General features: G+C 37.1%; 1 protein-coding gene across 2 annotated transcripts in view; it reads right to left on the reverse strand.

Annotated features, from left to right (window-relative positions):
• The window catches only part of Cse1 (chromosome segregation 1), a 441,978-nt gene that overhangs the window by 159,776 nt on the left and 263,770 nt on the right, over positions 1-18,432 (reverse strand). For both annotated transcript variants that reach the window (XM_090381796.1, XM_090381797.1), the window contains exon 19: positions 9,682-9,832. In XM_090381796.1, coding sequence (XP_090237922.1) covers positions 9,682-9,832 — 151 coding nt within the window. The remainder of the gene's footprint in view (positions 1-9,681; positions 9,833-18,432) is intronic.

Raw genomic sequence — 18,432 nt, forward strand, 5'->3', positions numbered from 1 at the left:
TTCATTTGGACTCTTCCATGTCCACTTTCTGTTCATCCTTTTCTTGAAAAAAGTGTTTGTTACTGACAATCCTTGAGATTCTGCCACTTGTTCTCAAGGATTGAGAAGAAGTGGCAACTGTAGTTTAACATTGACAAATGGGAAGTACTGCATATAGGTAGAAGTAACCCCAGAGAAATGTACCAACTGTGTGGTACTACACTTAGGGTTGTAGAAAATCAAAAAGATCTGGGAGTAATTGTGCAGTCAGATATGAAGTTTTCTGAGCAATGCAGACGGGCTGCCAGATCAGGTCATGGGGTATTGTCAATGATGTACAGGAATTTTGCTAGTAGGGAAAAGGAGGTGATTATCCCTTTGTATAAGGCAATGGTTAGTTTAAGCCTTGAGTACTGCATACAGGTCTGGAGGCCTCATTTTAGGAAGGATGTAGAGTTGTTTGAGCTGTACAGAGAAGATTGGTGAGGAAAATGAAGGGGGCTTCTTACCAAGAAAGGCATAAGTTCTGAAAATTGCAGCGGCTGGAGACTAGGCACCTGCGAGGTGATCTGATTGAGGTGTATGAGGTCTTGAATGGGTTGAGCACTCTGAATTCTGATTGAATTCTTCCGCTCGCTCAGATTATGAACCCGAAGGGGTATAAATTCAAATCGAGGAAAGATAGTTGTAGAATAGATGTGTGGAAATTTGCCTTTAGCCAGTAGGTGGTTAATTGCTGAAACAAACTTCCATCTGTCCTTGTGGAAGTTGAGAGCTTAAATAAATTAAAGGAGGAACTGGACAAACTTTTAAAGGGAATGGATGTGTGAAACCGGGGTTTTTTTTTTTTTTTTTTTTTTGGCTAATGCTATGTTTGCTGCCTTGCATCACATGCCTCCACTACTACCACTCCATGTTTACCTTTCATTTCACTATTAAAAATTTGAATTTTAACCAATATTATAATTATTATAAACTGCTGAATTGCTAGCCAAATTGGACATAGTGCAAATCATTTCCAATTTATGGAGAGGGGGGAAGGATTCACATCTCTTTCTCTCTCTCTTTTAATTTTCTGTAACTGTTTATACTGACACAAGTTCCTGTGTTTATGAATGTAAAATGCTATGGTCACATGCACCATTTCTTGCACATTACAAAATTATACATTTCATACATCCTCCCATCCTCCAGTGGTTCTAATTAATTGAAGTGTTTTTTTTTTGTTTTTTTTTTTGTATAAAATTTCTCTTTTGGAAGTGTTGCTTCCTGACAGCCAGTTGCTTTTAGTTGCACACTGCTCAGCAAAGCTTTTTTTCAGTTTAGTTTTGATTTACAGTGAGTTCTGGTTTATGTACTGGTATGTGCATTTTTTGTCAGATGACAGTTTACCATGTAGTTTCTACAAAAAAAAAAAAAAAAACTCAAATTGATCAAGTGAGCCAGCTAGTGCTAATAATGGAAAGTTAAAAGCTACCAGAAAAACTTTTCATTGGAAACTAAATTGAACACAAAAACAACACTACATTTGGAAAATTGTTACATTACAAATGTTACAAGTGTTACAAATGAAAATGAACAGTATTGCAAGCTGTTATTATAAATAATGTAAATACAGTGCATGTGTGCGCATGCGCACGCATGCACACACTTCCATAATGTTAAGGTAAGTTTTCTTGAATATATACTGTATTTATGTTTTAATGCATCTATACTCAAAGGTTAAAATTTTTAATTTTTCTGCTAATACTGTTATATAGAAAATTGGTCAGCTAGCAATATCAGTCACATCAATCATTTAAAATACTTAACTTATTTTCTATGGATAAATCTCTCCTACTTAATTTGGATTCACTTAGTAATGTTTTCATAAACCCAATTAAAAGCACTAAGTGGGAAACACCTTTGTGTAATCTATATAGGGGATCAGAAGGCTATGACTGTCCTGGGGTTGTGCTAATTGCAGCAGAATATGCCAGATCATTAGCCCTGATCCCATCGTGGCCTTGGATTCAGCAGAAGTGGAAGTCAAATGAGCATTCAAAAATAGAATTTGGTATCTGCTGAATCTGGGTTAGGACTGAATAAGGTTTATATCTGATCTCCAATAAGGCCTTTATGCATAAGAGCATGTGTGATATATACAGACTGCAAGCCTGCATTAATCATACATTTCTGACAGCTTTAAGTTTTAAGGTAGTCCAGCACTAACTGTGTGTAGCACATAACTCGACCATATATGGCAGAGTTGTATTCTATGCTAAAATAATTCTCCATTCTGCAGAATCTCCTCTGACAATGATGATTTTGGACCATCTGTAAAGAATGGGATCCCACCCAATGGGCAGCACAGAGTTGCAAGTAGCCAGAAGATGAAGTCATGCCTTTCCCTAATTTTTAAAGAAGTTACAAGATGGTAGTCAAACATGCCATGGTGGAAGTTGATAGCTTAAATAAATTCAAAGAGAAACTGGACAAATGTTTACAGGGAATGGATGTGTGAAACTGGGTTTTTTTTTTGGCTGATGCTACACAAGCTCTTATGCTTGCATCACATGCCTCCACTACTACCACCAGTTACCTTGGTGATGGGGCAACATTCTCTACCATGATGTTCAAATTTCAGAGTAGCTCTTGAACTTGAATGCCAGAGGGACAGTTAGCAGTCTGTTGGGATCTTCTCATCAGATATTCTCATCCTGGCTCAAAAACTGATTCCCTCAAGCATTTGGTAGGGATTTCAGCTTGAAAAAATACTGTAAATACAATTGCACTTTCTTGAGAAAAACAGGCTGTTTAGTTGTTTTGACATACAGATTTCAAACAGGTTATGTTATAAATGTTCCAGTAGCAATATGGATGGCCTGGATCTAGCCATCCAAATACTGTTTCTGATGATGTTCACACTTGAGACCCATAAACAAGTTTACTGCACCAGAAAACTGCATGACAAAGGTGAAGTAAAGTGCAACGTACTGCTTCCCCAGCTGATAGAAGAAATAGTACATAAGAGGTTTAAGCTCCTTGTGCACTTTATCATAGTTCATGGATGTGCTGGAGGTATGTCAGCTGATTATCAAATAAAAGCCCCGGAATGGCATTTTTTACAATGCATTAGTTCTGGTTCAAGGCAAAGGTTTTGTTTGTGAACAAAATGCAAACAATCTTCTGACATGAGAAACTGAAGGCATTAGTTGAGGTGATCATCAGCTTTTGCAATTGTCTTTCAATGACCCTTGTGTCATATGAATGACATAAAAATAATGAAATCATCAATGAAGAGGGCACTATTCATGATTGGAGGAAGTTGTTCAGCAAGAGAATTAACCTTGATAGCAAAAAAAATTTTTAATAAAAACTATGAGGTGACTCCTAAGACTAAAGTTTTGGATTTCTCATAAAATTCCAAAGTCACGTCATTAGCTTTTCCATGTCAAAGAAAACAGACAGACATTGCGTGCTTACTTTTTGGACGGATGTTTCCAGTTTTATAAAATGGTCGGATGATGACTGTTCCTTCAAAAACAATACTTTGTCCTAGAAAGGTGCTCATTACATTTTAAATACCACACAAGCAGCTGGTCAGAGCTATAGGACAATTGTTGAAGGATTTTTAGATCCTTTCCTGGTTTAGTGAAGGTAAACACAGTTACTTTATTTCAGGGAGGAAACTACTCTTCAAAGTATATTCTATTGTATAGAAAGAGCAGGTGATTCATAGATTCAAATGTAAGACTAAATTATCCCAAAATAGATGTTGTCTGGCCCGATGATACTCATCTTGGTGGTGGTGGTGGGGGGGGGGGAGAGCCATTTGAAGACAGATACAATGGCTGATTTTTTTTTAGATTTATGTTTGAAAGCTAGCAAAATTGCTGGAAGGATTGCAATGATTTATCAATTATAAAACATTTGGAATACTGCATTCATGTATTGAGACCTCATTGTAAAAAAGACAATCAGCTTCTTGAAAGGGTCCAATAATGGGCAACTCGCATGGTGAGATCGGCAAAGTGATGACTATATGAGGAAAAACTGTATATGTGGGCTACAAAGCTTGGAAACCAGGCACCTTAGAGAGGGGTTAGTAAAATGAATGAAGGTGGAATTTTCACTGTTATAGAGAATTTCAGAACTCGGGGATAAATTCAAATTACAGGGGAAGAAGTTTAGACTAGATCGTAGGAAATTTTCTTTTAGCAAGCGAATAGTTGATTGCTGGAACAGGTTGCCTTCACAAGTAGTTGAGGCTGACAGGTTCAATAAATTCAAAGGTCAACTGGATAGTTACCTATATGAGGAGGGAAACATAATTTGTGTTTTCTTATCTACTCTCTCTCTCTCTCTCTCTCTCTCTCTCTCTCTCTCTCTCTCTCTCTCTTTCTTTTTTGGCCAGTGCAGCAAAGGCCTGTGGCTTTCTTGCACTATATGGTTATTACTATGTTTCCTCAGCTATTTTAGCAAATATTTCCTCTAGAATGTTGGATAGCAATTGAGTTAAATATCCATTATATTTAATGGATATGTGTATTTGCCCCCATTTTCTAGATTTTGTCCCAGACAACCTTGGGGTTGTCCAGCTAGGTGATGGATGATGTGAAGGCAGGTCCAAGCTTCTTTTTGGCTCTGACATCAGATGTAATATGTTTGGCAAATGCACATTTGAAAGCTATCAGATTTTCTGTGGTAGGAATATTATCGAAATATTCTCATGCTTTGTTTTGTGTTGTCTTGCTGATGTGCATTCTACTATTGTTTTGTAAATGATAGAAACCAAGTAGATATCTTTGAAATTGCAACTGCTGTGGCCTGGACTATCCTTTTTGTGATGAACTTTATGCTTTATTGACAGGCTGACTGCGGTTGTATATAAAATTTCCAGATGTTTAAAGGCATTCCAGTTTTTTTTTTTTTTTTTGTTAGTTGGCGCATTGGCTTCTGTGGCCATAATGCACCTCCCAAAGTTTTTTGCATTTTACTCTGATCCAAGCCCGAGGCGGGATTCGAACCCGCGACCTTTGGGTTGCCAGGCAGGCACTTTACCCACGGCATTCCAGTGACCCTAATCTGTGTTCCACTGTGGAATCATTTGTGGGTAAAATGATTGCACAGGGTGGATATCAAGGAAGTGGACAGATAGAAAGAACAATGGCAGTAAACATACAGGTAGGCATGTGGGGAAAAAAAGTATTAGGACCCACATTTAGAAGGGTGAGGTTTATCTGTTTTTTTTTTTTTTTTTTTTTTTTTACTACTACCTTAGAAAACACCATACTTTAAACCACTTGCACTTATTCTTTGTTATATAGGTTATAATCTTTGGGTTGCACTAACACCCTGTATGGTACTTTGTATTATGAAACAAAATATGGCTACAGGTTAGATTAAAGCCAAGTTGTTTGTTTGGTTTTTAGGAGCAACTAAGGCCATATTGCTCCAGGGATATGCGGTGGTGGTCATTTCTTGACCTGCATTCCTCCGTATTTGGTGGTCACAGGCTTGAACCCCGGTCTAATCAAGAAGCGTGTACTACACACTGCTGCTGCTGCTGCTCCTGCCCACCTGGCTATGCAGGCACCTATTAAAGCCAAGCTGCTGATTAAATAGTGAAGGAGTTATTAAAAATTCCAATGACTTCCATATTGCAAAACCACCTGCAAATACAAAGACTGATCTTTGGTTTCTTTATTGAATAATTCAACAAATTGATAATTATCAAGAAAGAAAATGCCTAAAGATGTGTCACAAAAAATTCCAATCTGCTGTTGCAATTTTTCCACACAACTCTTTTTGGAATAACAATACTCAAGTACAGTTTTGCTGTTCTAAATATATGAGAGAGTGACAGAAAAAAAAAAAAAAAAAAAAAACTCCTTGGCAGAACTACAAATTTTTCCAAAAGAAGCATGCAAGAACTCAGCATATACAGAAAGACAGTTGCATCCAGAAACGTTTCATTTGCCAATATGATGCCGCCCCCCCCCTTCTTGAACCAATAAAATTAGCAACAGTAGCTCCAAAAATGGAATTCTGCACTAAAGACCTTTCACAACACGAAAAATTTAAGCTGAAGACTGCTGAGAAGAAACCATGCAACAAAATCAGTTACCAAGCCAACATGAGCTGCACTGATAGTTTTCATTAGTAGCTACAGTCTCATGCAAATTAATGTGAATATGGTCAAAATTTTTGTTCAAATGGGAGTAAATCAATACTGATATGAGTATAAAATTCACTAATTTTATATAGCTGGTGACTGTTTTTTAGTACATTTCTTTTGTAACACAAAAATATAAATGCATATGAAAAAACAAATATATATATTTTGTTCTTCATTAATCTTATTATCACACATGATAAATTAACATGTGTGCACTTTACAGCTTCAATAAACTAATTTGAGAAAGGCTGTTGTTTAACAACACATAGCAAGTTTATGTAGAGGAGAGAAAAAAAAAGAGAGAGAGAGAATTTTACTCTCAAATCTGGTTCAACATGGTATCTGTTTCAATACTTGTTTTTTTGAAGAAAATCAAGGACAAGAAAATAGTATCACACTTGTATGTTGTTGCTTGCCACATTCATGAATACTGCATGATCATATTATTATTTTCTTTTCCATGGCTTGGTACTGGGCTGTGTGCCACACTTTAGGAAATGCTGTACCAAACTATCAAATTCAGTACTACTTGTATAGAGTTTTTTTTTTTTTTTGGCCAGACAATCATTCAAGCCCAGCAACCATATATTCACCAGATTTCTTCATGTGATTATTATTATTTATTTATTTTTTTAACTAGACTGAAAAAAAAAAAAGGCATTTGGCTTGATTTGGGGTAAAATGAAACTAAGCAAATGCCAGTCATGTGTGAATGGAGAGCTGTACTTATTACTGCAACTATCATGAAATAGATAGGATGTAAAAATGAATATATCAACTGAACATACAGTGGCACTAAGTTAAGCACTATATTTGTTTACAATGAAATTTAGCAAGTGTTTTGAGTGCATACATACATCTGCATGCTAATTGGATCACATAATGTAAATAAAGACTGGCATATTTTGGAAAGGCAATGGTATTTACAGCAACCTTTTTTTTTTTTTTTAAAGAATAAACTATTTATTACACCTAATTTTATTTAATATTTTTAACTTAAGATTACTCCTCTCAGTGTGGAGTAACAATGACTGGCAATACTCCACTGTACAATTTGCATTTCTCATGTTCAGAAGGGGATGTCTCTACTAAGATGTCACCCAATTTCAGTCACTTAACTGTTTTAGATTTTTGCTTCACTTTCTGATTCTTTTTGGATGTGAAGGAGTGAAAGCCTATCCATAGGTTTGATAGTAGCATTTATAATGAGAAAAGATGAGATAAGGTTCGTTCCAGGTTCTATTTTTTTGATGTTTCTTGGTTTGACTGCTATTCAAATATTGCTCAGTCACTGCCAAACTGCAGTGACTGAGCAATAATTCACAGGGACAACTACCACTTGGATTGTCAGGTTTATTAATCTCCAAATTTTGCAAAAATTAGTTTTTCGTTATGGATTTGAAGGGTTCAAAAGTGGCAGCAACTACTTTCTTGTTAACAAAATAGTTGCTACCACTTTGTAAAGTTTGAAATTCAAAGTTATTTTTGATAATACATGCAGAAAATTGTAATGTTATTCCTATTTTTAAAATGCTGCTGTATAAATGCAAAATTTCAAATATTAAAATTTATCTTCATCAGAAAAATTAATACCATTTAATTTTGTTTCTGATAACTAATGGCTATGCAACTGAGTATTAGCAAAAGAGCAAAGACTACATCCAGATATGAAATAAATGGGGGGGGGGGGGGAAATCAATAACAGCTGTTCAGAGAGTGGCAAGCTGAAAGAGTAAGGATTACAACACAACATCTTCAAACTAAGGTTTATACCAGAAATCGATGACAATGGTCTATGGCTGATAGAAAGTACAGTGGAGAATTAATTGCTGTGCTGTGCTGTCCATGAACCACCCTTCATGTAATACTTTTCATATCTTAATATAGTATGAAAAAAAGAGTCCCAAGAACTCCATTAAAACGTGTGTGCATAAAACCAAGCCGATTTACCATTCTGTATAGAAAATTTTGAAAACAGAACAAAAATGGAAACAATAAAAACAACACTCTGTACAAGAGATTTATCCAATAGTGTGATAGAAGGATGCAGTTTGCCAAAACGAGGCTTCAGTGGATTACTCCTCTCAGTGTTGAATATCCAGTGTGGAGTAACAATGACTGGCAATACTCCACTGTACAATTTGCATTTCTCATGTTCAGAAGGGGATGTCTCTACGAAAATGTCGCCAAATTTCACTTAATTGTTTTACATTTTTGCTGAAAAATACTTCTTATAATGTTATTTCGTATATTGCATGTGTGTGATTGCATGTGTGTGTGATTGCATGCTTAATATTGCACATACCGATGCAGCAATAAAGTCCCCAGATTGGTGTAATAAAAAGAACACAAAGCTCAGGAGATCAAAAATGGTTTTATTTTTGTCCAAAGATTACACCATTCTAAAAGTTTCTGAGAGTCAGCAAAGGCATTCAAAGAGATGATGTTAAATTTGGAAGTTACATTTCTCTTATGTGCTCAACACATTCTGAAATCTATTTCCTTTGAGGGCAGTTTTCACTTTTTGGGAAAGAGGATGAAGTCTGCTGGTGCTAGATCAAGAGAGTAGGGTTGATGGATGATCTGTTTAATGCCATGTTTCATCATAAATGTCTTCACAACAAGTGTGTGAATGGGTAGGGGCATTGTTATGCAACAAGAACCAGCTACCATTCTCTTGAAATTGCAGCCTCACCTGATAAAGCACTTCAATAATCTTTGAAGAAGCTGTATGTCAAATGCAGAACTGACTCTCAAATACAAATTCCTTGTGAATCACCTCCTGTTGATCAAAAAACATGATCAGCAGCATTGCCTTAATCCTGAACTTCTACAAACAACATTTTTAAGGCCTTGATAATGATTTTGACGTATACTGCATACTGATGTTTCATCTCTGGGTCATACTGAAACACAAACTCATCTCCTCATCATCTAACCTCATCTCCAGAGGCAAGGAAATTAGGACTGTCTTGACATGTCTGGATGAAGTCTCCACACAATGACACTCTTCATTGCTTCCTCATTCATGAAGCTGTGCAGCACAAATTTTGCAGACCTTCCTCTTCATTTAGAACCTGACGAATTTTCTCCTTATTCATATCCAACTCATCAGCCACCACTGTGAGGATTAAATGACGATATTTTGCACACAATTTCCTGAACTATTGCAACTCTCTCCTCATTTTGAGAGGTTGACAATGGCCACTTCATGTGTCATTGCAAACATCCTCATGTCAGTCTTTGAACTGCTTATACCATTGAAACACACTGGCATGACTTAACATTTCATATGTTATTCGTTTGTTGCTCCATTGCAAAATCGTGACATGGAACATTAACGCTACTAACAAAATTGGTTGTTACTTGCAACCTCAGCCTACTGGACAATCTCTGTACCACCATTTGCTGGAGAAAGTGTAAACCACAACATACCACTTCTGTTTATTTTCTAACTCATCAAACATGATCACAACAGCACCAGTCCAGGAACTCTATTGCCACACCTCATACAATCATGTGAATGCACATAGATGTCTTACCTTGTATATCCTGGTGCAGAATATCTTGAAATACAGGGAAAAGTGCCTCTTCAAATGTTGCAACAGCCTTGTTATTATTTCTACACACAATACGAATAGACAGGCTCAGAGTTTCAAACAGATAATGATTAAAGTGAGGCTTGCTGGGGTTCTAGAAATAATAAAAAGAATGAATTTTATATACTTTTGAAGAAAAATTTAACCATATCTTCGAGATAAGACAGTGCTCCCTTAACTAAATACGCGTCCATAAATAAAAATGAATACAGAATAAAAGTTAATTCTGAATATACTTTATTTTTAATGTATATTTAATTTGTTAAAAATAAATTTGGGTGTTTGAAAATTTATGAACAAGCCACTACACAAAATGAGCTCCATGGTTAAAATTATAAAACATATTTAAAAAAAATATCTGTAATGCATCAAAAAATCTGCCTTAGTAGCATACACATTGTGCGCTTGCTAATGTGTATGCTTTCGTAGCAAAAGCCTCATGGATAGTTTAAGTAGTATTAGCAAAACCAATAGCATAATGTGTAAAGTACAGTAGAACCTGAAAGATCCAGCATGTTTTGAGGCAATATTATTGAGGGTGGTTAATTGTAAAAGAGTAGAAGATAATCAGACTTGAAAAAAGAACCACAGGAGCTGGATTTATTAACAATGTTCCAATACTAAACACACACACACTCACTCTCTCTCTCTCTCTCTCTCTCTCTTACATATTACCTAGATTGTATGTTATTGATACTATGTACAGTAGAGTATGGCTAATCCTAACTAACTGGGAATGTTCGGACTTCTGAACTCATCAAAAATACTGTTCTGGAGACTAAAGAAAAAAAGGTTCAGTAATTTTAGAAATAAAAACACTAAGCTGTACTCATGTATTTTTATTCATAGCTAACAAAAGAACTGGAACTTTCAACCACAATAACACATATTTATAGGCCTTTAACAAAAATAATTACTTATTTTTTTCTGCACCATTTTCAAACTTTGTTTCTTTGGTGCCAGATTTCTCACTCTTTTCAGCAAGAGTAGTTGAGTTCGACAACATTCAGTTTGTTGCTCGTACCAAGCCACTGTCGTCTCTAGCACGGTGAATACCTCAGCATGTGCAGGCTCAGTGTGGACGTAATTTTCTTTGTCGTCGTCTTCATCTATATCATTTACAGGAAGTCCAGTTTCTTTTACATTCACATTTTCATTTAAAACAGGAAACCCTGTAGCATCAATATCATTTCCCAGCCACAGCCTTGCACCATTGCAATCTTCAAATCCAGGGATCGACTAAAGCAACTTGATCAACACATTCAGTATTTGTCCCTAATCTTCTTCAGTTTGATTCTGCTCATCTCCCACGGCTTCTACTGCAATAGGCCACAGTTATTTCGAAGCATTTTTTAAATTCTTCAGCTAACATGCAGCAGTTGTACTCGAGACAGTGTTTTTCAAAAAAGCTACGATACTTTCTTCGTTATTTTCTGCTAAAAGTAAATGATACAAGACTAATTTTTTGTTAATTCCCTGGTCCATCGGTTGGAGTAGTGAAGTAATGTTTGGTGGAAGAAACATGAGCTCAAATCTGTCATCTATTTTGTTTAATGTTTCCAGTTAAGGATGTGATGGCGTGTTGTCAAGGATAACCAAGACCTTGTCCATTTTGCCTCCTCGTTCACGATACTTTTTGACATTCAGAATAAAATCGTTGGTAAACCAATTGGTAACCACTTCTGAGCTCATCCGTGCATTTTTTGGCACTTTTATAACTCACAGGGAGGTAGAAAACATTTTTAAAACAAAGGGGTTTCATCAATTTTCCTACCAACTGGCATTAGTGCAAACCACAACTGTAACTCACTTTTTAGTCACTTTAAATCTTGGAGCAGCTGTTTCACAGCGAGATTAGCATTAGCATAGGCATATGATGTCAGAAAGCAAGCTTATGCAGCATCAGCTAAAAAAAAAAAAAAAAAAAAACACGCACACATTTCCCGTTTCACCCATCCATTCACTCCAAAAGTTTGTCTATTTAAGCCTTGAATTTATTTAAGCTGTCAATTCCCACAACAACGGATGGAAGTTTTTTCCCAGCAATTACCCACCTGCAGGCTAAAGGCTATTTTCTGCACATTATTCTACAACTGACTTTCCTCAATTTGAATTTATGCCCCCATCAGGTGCAGAATCTGGGCAAGAGGAAGAATCTCATCAGCAGTGAGCTCACTCAAATCATACCTCAATCAGATAACCTCGCAGGTGCCTAGTCTCCAGACACTGCAATTTGCAGAACATAAGCCTTTTTCGGTAACAGTAACCCGTTATTCCACTCACTAATCTTGTTATGATCTGTGCTCATTCCATCAACAGCTGTGGGCGTGTGGTTGGAAGACCAGGATATATATAGGGTGTTTCAGTTAAACGTTTCAGAACTTCTAAGAGGGGTAGGGTACATCCTGACAACTCGAAATCATATAGCAATGTGGGGTCGGAAATGCTTTCCTGAAGCGGTGTTGTACACAGAAGCACCATAAAGAAAAGAGACCGTAAGTGAGAAATCGTTTTAATAATACATGAAAAGAAGCAAAAGGTACATGGATTAAAGTAAGTGTTCGAAGTTTCTTCAACCTCGTATTGCTTTCGCACAGTGGTACCTTGGAAAATGTGCTACAAATCCCCTTTTTCCTGCCGAAGTGTTGTTTTCCGATGAGGCATCCTTCACAAGGGAAGGAATTTTCAACACGCATAACGACCATATCTGGGCGGTCGAGAACCCGCATGCAATACGACGTCGTGCAGCACAGATTCGATTTTCGGTCAATGTATGGGCCGGTATTATGGGAGATCACCTCATCGGACCTTACCTGTTACCGTGTCGTCTAACCGGACCTATCTACTTGATCTTTCTGCAGCAAGCATTGCCACAACTTTTGAGAGATGAACAGATTTCTGCATCGACGCAACAGACAATGTTGTTCCAACACGATGGAGCCCCTGTCCATTATAGCGGAGATGTTCGTAACTACCCGGATGTCACATTTGGTCAACAGTGGTGGTCCCGTGCGTTGGCCTGCTCGGTCACCCGACCTATCATGTCTTGATTTTTATTTCTGGGGTCATATGAAATCGCTAGTTTATGACACCCCTGTTGACAATGCTGAGGAGCTGGTTGCAAGAATCGCAGTAGCTGCCGAAGAAATTCGAAATTCGCCTGGAGTATTCCAGAATGTTCGGATGTCCATGCGTCGGATATGTGAGGCGTGCATTGTAGCCCGTGGAAGAAACTTCGAACACTTACTTTAATCCATGTACCTTTTGCTTCTTTTCATGTATTATTAAAACGATTTCTCACTTACGGTCTCTTTTCTTTATGGTGCTTCTGTGTACAACACCGCTTCAGGAAAGCATTTCCGACCCCACATTGCTATATGATTTCGAGTTGTCAGGATGTACCGTACCCCTCTTAGAAGTTCTGAAACGTTTAACTGAAACACCCTGTATATATATATATATATATATTATATTTATTTATTTTATTTTTTTTTTTCAATGGGATCAAGGCACTAGAGCATCAGTGGGGAAAAGTGGATTGCAGTGGTTGGCAATTACGTTGAAAAATAAAAAGGGATCAGCCTTCCAGTATGTGTTAGAATATGAACTTTTTTGAACAATCAATTCTATTCGTTTGCAAAGACTATTGCAAAAAGTTTCTTTACATCTTGATGCACGAGAGAGAGAGAGAGAGAGAGAGAGAGAGAGAGAGAGAGAGAGAGAGAGACTCAAGCCAAAGAAGTGTTTATATTGGCTAATAAAAGTAACTGACACCACAGTTTGAGCAGCTGAGAGAAATGAATAGAAATCTAACGTTTAGTACACTGTCATAATATATATAAAAATAGTTAATGTATGCAGTGCATTAGCAAATAGTTAGAATTCATTTCTAAAAAAAAAAAAAAAAAAAAAAAAAAGTAAAACCCAAGGACCTGTATGCACAGATCAAGATGATTTTCTGCCACATTCATTCATTCATTGCTCGTTCATTTGTGCAGCTTATTTTTGATATTTTCTCATTCATTCATAGCAACTAACAAAATATGCATTACTTCAGCTACAATACATAGTATGTATAAAAAAAAGAAATGATTTCTGGATTTCTATTGGTCTGATTTTAATAGAATTTGGATAAATCTTTCTAAAATATAAAATTTCATGAAAATCTGTCCACTGGGAGTTGAGTTGTCACACATGAACATGATTAAAGACAACAGGTGTACTATGCATATTATGCCCAACACACCTAAAAAAAAAAGTGTGATGTAATATAGTGGTATTTTAGTTTATGGTATGTGTTCAAGAATAATAATAATTACAAAACAAAAAATTCTTCCCCAGAGCCAAGAATGAGGCTAGTAACGGAGTGAGTGGAATTATTTGCAATATGCCAAGTAGACATTTCCTTACTTAAATTTTTTTTTTTTTTCCCCTTTTTTGTTTAAAATCAGTACTGGAGTTATCATCTTTGTTTACTTGATAAAGTACGTGAGACTGTTTCGCACTTGGCTCTGGAAATGGTTTAAAAATGAGAGTCACAACAAGAGGTAATTCTGCCACTACTGTTGCATCAATATTTAATATTCTGCTTTCATATTTCCTTTTTTGTATAGGAGTATAATTAATATTAGTAGTGTTTTTATTAAGATTCTAGCTAAGCTTATAATATAACAGAAAGCATTCTTGATCTGATTATCAGTATTGATGTGGAATTTACTTAAAGATGTAACTACCATCAAGGGTAAAAGGAGAGAATTTTGTTTTTAAAAATTGACTACAGTGGTCTCAGACAGATTTTAAATTCTATACAATGCAACCAACTAACGATGATACTAACAACAAATTCTAAATGAGAAGCATTCAGGGAAATAATCATAGAAGCTACTAGGATTTTCATACTAACTAAGAAATACTGTTCGAGGCTTAGACCTTAATGGATGTCAGATGAACTGATGAGATTTGTGGAAGAGAAGAAAAATGCATGGTATGCATATAAATTATCAAGCAATACAGAAGCTTGTGGTAGATATAAACTAATCTGTAATCAAGGTGCAAAGGAAGTTTGACAAGCATTAGCTTGCCAAACTTCCTTTGCACCTTGATGAATTCATGTATGAATTCATCATTCATGTATGCAAAATTCCTTTGCATCTTCTCATAATCTGCTAATGCAGATTATGAGAAGTCTCTGGCAAAGAATGCAAAGAACAGCAGCAGCAGCAGTGGCAAAGGCTTATATTAACAGTAGAAGAAAGAGGATGAATCACATTGGACTGCTTGATGTCAGTGGATGATGATGATGATGATGCTGCTGCTGCTCGGGTTGCTGACAAACTGAATATGTATTTTGCATCTACATTCATACATGAGGAATTCTTTAGAGAATGGATGCTAGAAGCTTATCAAATTATAATAGGCAGATAAATGATTTCATGATAACTGAGAGGAACACTGAAGAGAATTTGTTGAAGCTAAAAACAAAAAAAGGCACCTGGGGGTGGATAGGATCAATCCAATTATATTAAGGGAGTCAGTAAAAATGGTTATCAAACCACTGGCCATAATTATGAGACCATCTTCGGATTCAGGGGATGTCCCTGTGATCTGATGGCTCTGTTCTCAGAAAAAATAACAGCATCATTGATTAAAGAAGTAATGCAGGACTATACAGACAGGAATGCAGTTATACTATGGTTATAGCATCAAATTTTAAGGGGCGATCTTGTATGACCCACATGACTGAATACTACAACAAAGGAACTCAATACAAAAAATAATTCTGACATTGTATAGATGGAATTCAAGAAAGCTTTTGCACATAAAAAGACTGCAGTACAAATTGGAGAAGTGTGGCATTAAGGGCATGTAACTGCTAAGGATAGAGTGACGGTTGAGTAGGAGAAGACAGGGAGTAGTTATCAATGGGCTACTCTTTGTGGACTAATATTATTAGTGGAGTTCCCCATAGTTAGTGCTGGGTCCACTGTTGTTTTCTGTGTTTATTAATGATAATGATGAAGGCACATCAGGCTTGATGTCTATGTTTACAATGCAAAGGCTGGCAGGATGGTTAACGACAGTAATCAGGGTATGTTACTGATCAAGATCTAACAAAATTAGGCAGAGGGGCTAAGAAATAGCGGGTGAAATTGAATACTGACAAATACAAGTTTGTCAGTTTGTCTTCAACAATTTCTCCTCCATTTATTACAAGTTATTACAAGATTATCTAGCTTAATAGAATACCAGAGTTTAATACACCTCTGGCATTCCCCTCCCTGAATAACTCCTCATGTGTGAATGCAGATGCAAAATACTCATTTAGTTTGTTAGCTACCTGACCAGGTTCGATATCAAGTGGACCAATCTGATTCATGCCCTTCGAGAGTTTATATAAGTAAAGAACTCTTTGCTGTTTTTCTTTGCATCCTTTGCCAAAGATTTCTCGTAATCTGCCTTTGCCTGCCTAACCTCCTTTGTGACTTGGATACAGACCAGCTTATATCTGGTGCCTCCGTAGCCAGGTGGGCAGGAGCAGCAGTGCGTAGCACATGCTTCTTGATTAGACCGGGTTTTGAGCCTGTGCCCACCAAATATGAAGGATGCGGAAAGGTCAGGGAATGACCACTGCATATCCCCGGAACAATATGGCCTTAGTTGCTAATGTTCCTAAAAACCAAATAACAAAAAAAAAAAGCTTATATCTAGTGTCACCTGTTAATTTATACATGTTCCATGCATTTCTATTCTCTGCCACATGTCTAATTAGTTCATCTGACATCCACTTAGGCCTAAATCTTGAACAACATTTCTTAGTTGGTATGAAAAGCCTAGTAGTTTCCAAGATTAATTCTTTGAATGCTTCCCATTTTGAATTTGCTGTTGGTAACATCATCAGTTGGTCCCACTGTATAGAATTTAAATACTTCTCAGACCACCGTAGTTACCTTTACAAAAGCAAAAACCCTTCCCTTAACCCCTGATGGTAGTTACCTCTTTGAGTAAATCCCACTTCAGCACACTGTGATCACTGCCATCTAGTCATTCCTTTATCTGCAGATTCTTAATGCATGAATAATCACTGCTGATAATAAGATCAAGAGTATTACTCCCTCTGGTTGCCTCTCAAACACGTAGAAAACAATCATCCAATAAATCCACAAAAGCCTTGCTAGTGTGAGTGACCAACCCACAAATTTCAGTCAATATCTGGGAAAATAAAATCCCCCGTTATAAGACACTCTGATTTACTGGCCCACTCTATTTCCCTCTACAGTTGTTTATTATACTCACCAGAGTCATTAGGCCTATAACACTCCTACCCTCAATTTTGCTTTCCCAGTGCCTATGTCACACCAAACCAACTCGACACTGCACTGCATTGTCCAGCCATGTCGACTGGCTGTACTCCATTGGATTTTGTGTTTCTTAACCAATAGCATAACCCCCTCTCCCTTTCTATCCTGTCTATCCTTCTTGTACACATTGTACTCCCCAAATTCCAGTTCTGCATTCCTAATATCTGCCTTTGATGTTTTGAGCAATACCTCAAATTCACAAATTTATTTACCAAAATCTTAGCATTGGTGTACATGTAAGTATACATGCATCTGTTCCTATTCTTAGCTACCTTAACACAACCCATGTATTTACTTGTACCGCAATGACTTCCAGCAGTCTCTGAAATACCCTGCATCTTGTTTTCCAGGCTGCTGCTCATTCCAGTAGAAGCAGTGCAAGAATCACTTACATCTCTGTCAGTGGCTACTGCTAATCTATTAGTCCTTGTATCCCCCCCAAGCTAGCAGTTTTCCGACCCACCTAACACTGCCTCGATAGCATCAGCAAATATTCTTGCACACTTTCTATTTAAGGGTATCCCAACCCTGTAGAAGCAGTCTCTCCTGTTAACAAGTACAGACCAGGCTGAAAAAAATTGTACCCCTTGAGCCTTGCACAATCTTTCCATGGTCGAATTGCAGACACTTTCAAATTCAACTCTAATTCACGGCTTTTTTTCAACAGTGACCTGTACTTGTTAAGTAATTCTGCCGGTCTCCTACTCTTAATATCATTACTGCCAACATGTACAACAATATCACCTTTTGTGCACTTAAAAGATGATATCCGCTCTATGTCATCAACCTTTGCCCCTGGCAGACATACCCTGATCCTGTTCCACCTATCCTTTTTACATAGCATGTTCCCTGACAATAGAGTCACCAACAACTACTAGTTCCTGTGGGTCCAGTGAATTCTACCTTGGGGGTTGCCGCTGTGTTGCGTGATGATCACAAGCTCTAGCACTTGATCAAGATGTGGGCAGCTGAGAGCTTGATGGGCCCCTCAATTTATTTCCTTCAAGGGCATCCACCCTGTCCTTCAAGCTCTCATATAGGCCCATAACAACACTGAGTTGTCGCCTCATTTCCTCACACTCCTTACATCGCCCACACACACAAAGACATCCCCCTTGGCAATATCATGTCCCGTACCTCCACAAACATCAAGCAAGCAGTGCATTTTAAAAGGCTGTGATTCAGAGGGCAATTGCCCCCTCAGTTCTCCCCTGAGCCACAGCACTCCATTTAGCTTGAGCCTTTTGCTTTGCTGTTCTGGTCTGAGTCATGATTTCGATTCGATTTCAATAAAATTTCAATTTCGGTACACAAATTATAACCCTAAACTTGTATC

Source organism: Mastigoproctus giganteus, chromosome 9 (genome assembly GCF_048544385.1).
Source record: "Mastigoproctus giganteus isolate SK-2022 chromosome 9, ASM4854438v1, whole genome shotgun sequence".
NCBI lineage: Eukaryota > Metazoa > Arthropoda > Arachnida > Uropygi > Thelyphonidae > Mastigoproctus > Mastigoproctus giganteus.